At 41.3% G+C, this 8,404-nt stretch overlaps 1 protein-coding gene across 2 annotated transcripts in view; it reads right to left on the bottom strand.

Annotated features, from left to right (window-relative positions):
- Window positions 1–1,699: 1,699 nt before the first annotated feature.
- Window positions 1,700–8,404, bottom strand: part of eif3c (eukaryotic translation initiation factor 3, subunit C) — a 32,146-nt gene continuing 25,441 nt past the window's right edge. The window contains exons 22-27 of one of the 2 annotated variants that reach the window (XM_084141783.1): window positions 6,229–6,273; window positions 4,041–4,085; window positions 3,773–3,820; window positions 3,048–3,086; window positions 2,638–2,676; window positions 1,700–2,279 (exon numbers count right to left, since the gene is read on the bottom strand). In XM_084141783.1, coding sequence (XP_083997909.1) covers window positions 2,056–2,279; window positions 2,638–2,676; window positions 3,048–3,086; window positions 3,773–3,820; window positions 4,041–4,085; window positions 6,229–6,273 — 440 coding nt within the window. In that variant the 3' untranslated portion in view covers window positions 1,700–2,055. The remainder of the gene's footprint in view (window positions 2,280–2,637; window positions 2,677–3,047; window positions 3,087–3,772; window positions 3,821–4,040; window positions 4,086–6,228; window positions 6,274–8,404) is intronic. The other variant, XM_084141784.1, reaches the window with a different exon arrangement.

Genomic DNA, 8,404 nt, shown 5'->3' with positions numbered 1-8,404 from the left:
CAACTCAGCATTCTTTGTCCTCCAAACACGACGAGTTGAGTTTTTACCAAAAAGTTCTATTTTGGTTTCATCTGACCATATGACATTCTCCCAATCCTCTTCTGGATCATCCAAATGCACTCTAGCAAACTTCAGACGGGCCTGGACATGTACTGGCTTAAGCAGGGGGACACGTCTGGCACTGCAGGATTTGAGTCCCTGGCGGCGTAGTGTGTTACTGATGGTAGGCTTTGTTACTTTGGTCCCAGCTCTCTGCAGGTCATTCACTAGGTCCCCCCGTGTGGTTCTGGGATTTTTGCTCACCGTTCATGTGATCATTTTGACCCCACGGGGTGAGATCTTGCGTGGAGCCCCAGATCGAGGGAGATTATCAGTGGTCTTGTATGTCTTCCATTTCCTAATAATTGCTCCCACAGTTGATTTCTTCAAACCAAGCTGCTTACCTATTGCAGATTCAGTCTTCCCAGCCTGGTGCAGGTCTACAATTTTGTTTCTGGTGTCCTTTGACAGCTCTTTGGTCTTGGCCATAGTGGAGTTTGGAGTGTGACTGTTTGAGGTTGTGGACAGGTGTCTTTTATACTGATAACAAGTTCAAACAGGTGCCATTAATACAGGTAACGAGTGGAGGACAGAGGAGCCTCTTAAAGAAGAAGTTACAGGTCTGTGAGAGCCAGAAATCTTGCTTGTTTGTAGGTGACCAAATACTTATTTTCCACCATAATTTGCAAATAAATTCATTAAAAATCCTACAATGTGACTTTCTGGATTATTTTTTCTCAATTTGTCTGTCATAGTTGACGTGTACCTATGATGAAATGTACAGGCCTCTCTCATCTTTTTAAGTGGGAGAACTTGCACAATTGGTGGCTGACTAAAAAAATTTTCCCCCACTGTATATACACACACACATACACACACATGGGTCCTAAAATTCCAAATCAAATAGCTAAATTATCCATGGTATGACCATCTTAAAACTATTCAATATGTTAGCTTAGTAGAACGCCCACACCACCAAAGGCTTACGCCTCAATCACACCGACAGCATCATTGCGTTTTGGTACACCAGAAGTACATTCATTTCCAATTGAACATTGGATTTGCCTTGCAGCATTGCAGAGGCAGTTGCAGTGCGTTCTGTGTGGTGCATACATTGGATTTATCGAACGTATGCATCAAACTGTATGCAGACGGCTTGACAGAAATGGTAGCAGAAGGTGAATGTTGAACATTTGTTGCGCACATTTCCAGATGATGTTGCGTACCATTTTGCGCAATGACGCCATCAGTGTGATCAAGGCATTAGACTTTTAGAGGTTAATAAATAGAGGAAGTGTTGTCACAAATGCGGAAGTAACCCACCCTCAGCATGCCCTCGAGTTCCAGAGGTAGAACGTTCTGTTCTGTGGCAGAGGACGTTGGGGCAAACCTTGCCTTGTCTAGTCATTGCATATGTTATTCAGAGGATAAAAAAAAAAAAAAAAATTATACAAGCCAAACTTCAGAAAATGTGTTAACATGTTGAAAACCAACTGAGCAGACAAATAGAATAGGGAAATTAATGTGTGCAGAAAAGATTAAAGCAGTTGTTCAAGCAGCAATCACTGACAATTTGTGTATATACTAGATGCTGTAGTCATCATTATTAGACAATGTTTTTGATGTTACAATGGTCATAAAGAATCAGGCAAAGCATGTATTCATTCAATAATATTTATTTCGCAGGTTACAACTGAAAACTTCACTTGACACGTCTGACCCTGCCAAAAGAAAATCTGTCACACTGCAAATGCATTTATCTTGTGAATACACAATTAGCCCAAAAACCCATTCACGCTCGACAAAAAGTGTAGGCAATACTGATATTACACTACAAACTTTTCATAGATAGGGAAGCTGACAGTTTTCAAGCATGCTATAGGGCTGATTAATGTTGTACAAAGAGAGAATAGTGTAGTAGGTGCAATGTCAAGTGATGTAACCCAAAATGTTGTTGTTTTGGAATGAAGATTGGCTGGCTCTGTTACACCAGGTTCCTCTGGCTCCTCCTCTGGCTCAGTAGTCTCTCCTGTCCTGGTTCTGGTAGCCCCCCTTGTAGCCCCCCCTGTAGCCTCCCTGGTAGCCCCCGCCTCCCTGGTAGCCCCCGCCTCCCTGGTAACCCCCGCCTCCCTGGTAACCCCCGCCTCCCTGGTAGCCCCCGCCTCCCTGGTAGCCCCCGCCTCCCTGGTAGCCCCCCCTGTTCTGGCCCTGGTAGCCACCACCGCCACCTCTGTTTCCATCTGTGGAGAGGACAAGAGATGGAGAGAGAAAGAAAATAACGATTCAGAGATTAAATTAGGAAAATGTGAACAGAACAGTGACACTAAAATGTCCAGACAAAATGAGCTGACAAGCCATATCTATCACAATACGTGTGGGCTAATACTAACAAGTTGTGCGAAGAATGGAAGTGAAAGACTGCAAGAGAGAATGAAGAGAAAATGAAATGTGGGGTGGGATGTTTTTAGAGTGGCCAAAAGGCTCAGGCATGGAGGGAGGATGGGGGGGGGACTGCAGGTCACAGACCGTGGCTTTAAGAAAAAATTTAAGTAAAATTCAGACATCTATAGGATAAAGGTGGCATAAATTCATACGCACCTCGGTTGTAACCACCCCTCTGTTGGTAACTGCCTCCATCTGAAACCAACCATAAAAAAGGTAAGCATGTGTGAGGCCACAACTAACGTGTCCAATATAATTTACAAATTACTTTTTGGTTTGTTTGCATTGGTGCTTATGCAGTGGTTAGTTATGTTTTATATATATATATATATAACACGGAATTTGTACACTTAAAAAATGTAGAATTATTATTTACTATTATTCAAATACTATAGGCGTCAAATCCCATTGTTCTAGACTACTGATAATAGTGCCCAAGGCTCGGCATAGCGGAATGGGAGAAAAAGGGGCGTGCAGCTCACAGACGGTCGATTTTAGAAGAAACAGCAGAACAATTCAGATATTCATAAGAAAATAAAGGTGGTATAAAAATGGTTCATAAGCACCTCGGTTGTAACCACCCCTCTGTTGGTAACCACCTCCGTCTGAAACCAACCATAAAAAAGGTAAGCATGTGCGAGGCCACAACTAACGTGTCCAATATAATTTACAAATGACTTTTATTTACTTGTGCACTTTTATAACTACAGTTATTTTCCTTTATAATGTCTATACATGCGCATATTCACACTTTATCAAGCTAGTCGTTTAGCTGTTTTCATCACTTGAGCTTGCATCTTGCATGCAGGTTTAGGTAAAAAATATATATAATCATCTCATCATAGCAAGAAGCCGTTACTTGGTTCAATTATATGTTCTTTTGGTTTCATAGTTTTAGCAACCAATCAATTTTGAGCAAGCCATAGATTAAAATGTACCAAACATGAAAAACAATTACACAGTATGTACAGTACACTCATGAATACATTGTGTTCTTAGAAATTCTAATTTATGGTATTGCAATGTTTCTGAAGAACTGCCTAAACACAACCAATGCATATTATTAGTGATAGAATACATTACATGGAATTATTACACTCTTTAAAATGAAGACGTTAAAAAGAGTTGTTGCCGCAACTCGGTAGGTGTCAAATCCTGATGTCTTATCATTCATAGACAGAGGGGACTGCAGCTCACGAATAGTGATTAAAAAAATATCAGAATTGATATTTTTTTCAAAATAAACACTTCCATTAGAAAATAAAGGAGGAATAAAATGGTTCATAAGCACCTCTGTTGTAACCGCCTTGCTTCGGTTGGTAGCTGCCTCTTTGACCATCTGAAAACGCACAATGAAAACAGTTTAGACACAGCTGTGAAACGTCGTGTGTGAGCGTACACACACACACACACACACAAAGGGGATAACAAAAAACAGCATTTTTTACTACATACGTATACTATGTCTCTCACTATCACATACACACTGAAATAAGACATACACAGTCACTCTCATAATATTCAGACAATCATGCATTTCAATCAGTTATTTCAAACACCTCGGTTGTAACCGCCTTGCTTCTGTTGGTAACTGCCTCTCTGGTCTGAAACCGTACAGTGAAAACAGTTTAGAAACACACAGCTGTGGCATGCAATGAGCGTTGGCGCACACACACACAAACACAAGGATAACAAAAAAGAAAATCACAAACTCAAATATACAGTGCTTTCGGAAAGTATTCAGACCTCTTGAATGTTTCCCACATTTTGTAAGGTTACAGCCTTATTCTAAAAATGATTAAAATTATTTCTCTTCTTTTTGTTATCTACACACAATACCCCATAATGACACAGCAAAAACTGGTTTAGACATTTTTGCCAATCTAAAATAAATAAATGGAAATATCACATTTACATAAGTATTTCAGACCATTTACTCAGTACTTTGTTGAAGCACCTTTGTCAGCGATTACAGCCTTGAGTCTTCTTGGGTATGAAGCTACAAGCTTGGCACACCTGTATTTGGGGAGTTTCTCCCATTCTTCTCTGCAGATCCTCTCAAGCTGGTTGGCTGGGGGAGCGTTGCTGCACAGCTATTTTCAGGTCTCTCCTGAGATGTTCGATTGGGTTCAAGTCCGGGCTCTGGCTGGGCCACTCAAGGACATTCAGAAACTTGTCCTGCGTTGTCTTGGCTGTGTGCTTAGGGTCGTTGTCCTGTTGGAAGGTGAACCTTCACCCCAGTCTGAGGCCCTGATCGCTCTGGAGCAGGTTTTCATGAAGGATCTCAAAGATCTTTCCCTCGATCCAGACTAGTCTCCCAGTCCCTGCCGCTAAAAAACATCCCACAGCATGATGCTGCCACCACCATGCTTCACCGTAGGGATGGTGCCAGTTTTCCTCCAGACGTGATGCTTGGCATTCAGGCCAATGAGTTCAATCTTGGTTTCATCAGACCAGAGAATCTTGTTTCTCATGGTCAGAGTCCTTTAGGTGCCTTTTGGCAAACTCCAAGCGGGCTGACATGTGTATTTTCCTGAGGAGTGGCTTCCGTCTGGCCACTCTACCATAAAAGGCCCGATTGGTGGAGTGCTGCAGAGATGCTTGTCCTTCTGGAAGGTTCTCCAATCTCCACAGAGGAACTCTAGAGCTGTCAGAGTGACCATCAGGTTCTTGGTCAGCTCCCTGACCAATGCCCTTCACCCCCGATTGCTCAGTTTGGCCGGGTGGCCAGCTCTAGGAAGAGTCTTGGTGGTTCCAAACTTATTTCATTTAAAAATGGAGGCCTCTGCATTCTGGGGGACCTTCAATGCTGCAGAATTTTTTTGGTACCCTTCCCCAGATCTGTGCCTTGACACAATCCTGTCTCGGAGCTCTACGGACAATTCCTTCGACCTCATGGCTTGGTTTTTGCTCTGACATGCACTATCAACTGTCGGCACTTATATAGACAGGTGTGTGCCTTTCCAAATCATGTCCAATCAATTGAATTTACCACAGGTGGACTGCAATCAAGTTGTAGAAACATCTCAAGGATGATCAATGGAAACAGGATGCACCTGAGCTCAATTTCGAGTCTCATAGCAAAGGGTAGGAATACTTATGTAAATAAGGTATGTTTTTTATTCTTAATACATTTGCAAACATTTCTAAAAACCTGTTTTTCGCCTTGTCATTATGGGGTATTGTGTGTAGATTGATGAGGAAAACATTTAATCAATCAATTTTAGAATAAGGCTGTAACGTAACAAAATTTGGAAAAAGGGAAGGGGTCTGAATACTTTCCGAATACACTGTATATACATTTTCTTTTTCACACAATACATGTTGATTGCCTACAGGCGGACACATGTCTTTTTCATACTATCGTGCCAGCCAGTATCGTACTGTGCTAGCTTAATATTTTATTTTCACATTGTCCTCTCTCCGGCACAGTTCCAGCATTTATAGTGGATGTGTAACCAGGCCATCGCAATACACCTTGGCCCGACCCAGTACTGTGAAATAGGCAATACACTCAAACATCTTAACATATTCAATGAATCATGCATCATAATTAAATTTCAATACATGGTGGGGGGGGGGGGGGGTCATTTAAAACATTCACAAAATACAGGACAGCGACTTCCTGCGATGCATCTACTGTAAGAAATGTCCAGGTTGGCTAAGGATAATATTGTGGTCAGTGGTATGGAAACACACTCTAAGGGTCAACGGCAGATGCCCTGTTTGTACAAGATTGGCACTTACCTCTGTTGTAACCACCCTGCTTCTGCTGGTAGCCTCCTTTCTGATCTGTAATAGACACACGCACACAGGACCCAACAAATCACTTACAGTCAGTGTTACTTGTTGTATGTGGTGCCTATGTGTCATGTCCCTAAGCACCAAGAGGATTCAGTAAGTGGTATTTGTGGCAACTTTCATCATCTCATGTAGCGGGGCATATTTCAACAAAATACTGATATATAATCAGTATGCTAGTATTTGTGCTCTTGTTGGACTATGTAGGAGTACATAAAAAATAAAAACATTGTAAAGTGGTTATCCCACTGGCTATGAGGTGAATGCACCAATTTCTAAGTCACTCTGGATAAGAGCGTCTGCTAAATGACAAATGTAAATGAGTAAGGCATTTCAGTCTACCCCGAAAGCTGCCACATTTTAAGCACATTTCAGTTAATTTGATAGTGCGATAGATGGGACTACTCTATATGACTGATTTGATAAAAGACTGATCTGATTAAGATCCTGGGTGAACTAAACCGTGTCTCTAGTAATGGTGGGTGATAACATTTTACATTTACATTTTAGTCATTTAGCAGACGCTCTTATCCAGAGCGACTTACAGGAGCAATTAGGTGCCTTGCTCAAGGGCACAGACAGATATTTCACCTAGTCGGCTCGGGGATTAGAACCAGCGACCTTTCGGTTACTGGCACAACGCTCTTACCCACTAAGCTACCTGCCATCCCTGACGCGTACTCACTTCATTTTGGTTTAAATTGACTCCTACATGGCTAACGATAAACAGCCTCTCCTCTATGTCTCTGTAGTGTTGAGTAATTTTATGTTTTATTTGCACATATTAAGAAGTAGAGGGTGAGATACATGAAGGGTAGACCGTATGAAAAGGTGGACACGGGACCGTCTCATGCTTCGTAAACAGATATAAACTACCAGTCAAAAGTTTGTACACACCTACTCATTCAAGGGTTTTTCTTAAATTTTTAAATTGTAGAATAATAGTGAAGACATCAAAACTATGAAATAACACATGGAATCATGTAGTAAACAAAAAAGTGTTAAACCTAAATATATTTTATAGCTTGCTAATAGTCTTCTAAAACGAATGCTAGACAGTCAGGGAGCATTAAATTCCAAAAGCGATGGATATGGGACTATTTTTAGCAAATTTTTGACAGCGGGGAATTACAAAAACATTTAAGTGTGGCCCTCCGGACCTTGGAGAAGACCGAATACACTAGACCAAAGGCTCTGCACATGCAGAGCTGCCAACCTAGAATAATTTTTATGAGTACCACTTCCGCGCAGCGGCACCCCTGGCTCCGGACACCACAATGGCGCGCATGCGACACCCCACACTGCTTAAATCATAGGCAAATGCACTTTTTTAGCCTAATAATGATGTTGGCAGAAGACTGCCTCAGTAGGAATGGTAGTCTATAGACGTATGGGTACTTAGCTTAGTGGTTAAGAGCGTATTGCCTAAGAGCGTATTGCCAGTAACCGAAAGGTCGCTGGTTCTAATCCCCGAATCGACTAGGTGAAAAATCTGTCGATGTGCCCTTGAGCAAGGCACTTAACCCTAATTGCTCCTGTAAGTCGCTCTGGATAAGAGCGTCTGCTAAATGACTAAAATGTAAATGTAAATGTACTTGGTAATTGGCTGCTCTTCAGTAGCCAACTAGAAATACATTTAAATGTACAAATCAAGTCTCTCCCTAGGATTTTCTGACAAGGTTGTGCTGATGTAGACCTATGCTTGGGTAGGGGGGAGGTCCGAAGACTGAGCATTTAGCTTTTTTTTTTTTTTTTTTTTTAAACCTGTAACTGCCATTTCCTGAAACAGTCTTAAATTATATTTAAAAATGTAGCCAACACAGAAGTCTTGTGCTTGATCCTCAATGAAATTGAGCTGGTCTCTATTTTAGGTACAATTTAGGGGTAATGATTATTCTTATTAATATTTGTCTTTATGTGGATAGTCTAATGAAAATGTAAACGGGCTTCTTAATTTTGTTTGGGAAGAAAATTCTGAAAAATTCAATTACTGGATGCAATGTAGTAGTCTAGCTTACTGTAGGCTATTTGGAATATGAAAGAACTGAACTAGACCTATCTGAGCTTGTTTCAGATCTCTATCCCTGACCTAATCCATCAAGTTAGATCTGACTACTAGGCT

This window comes from Coregonus lavaretus (assembly GCF_964263955.1).
Source record: "Coregonus lavaretus genome assembly, chromosome: 25".
In the NCBI taxonomy this organism is placed as follows: Eukaryota; Metazoa; Chordata; class Actinopteri; order Salmoniformes; family Salmonidae; genus Coregonus; species Coregonus lavaretus.
This window is presented reverse-complemented; position numbering and strand designations above follow the sequence as displayed.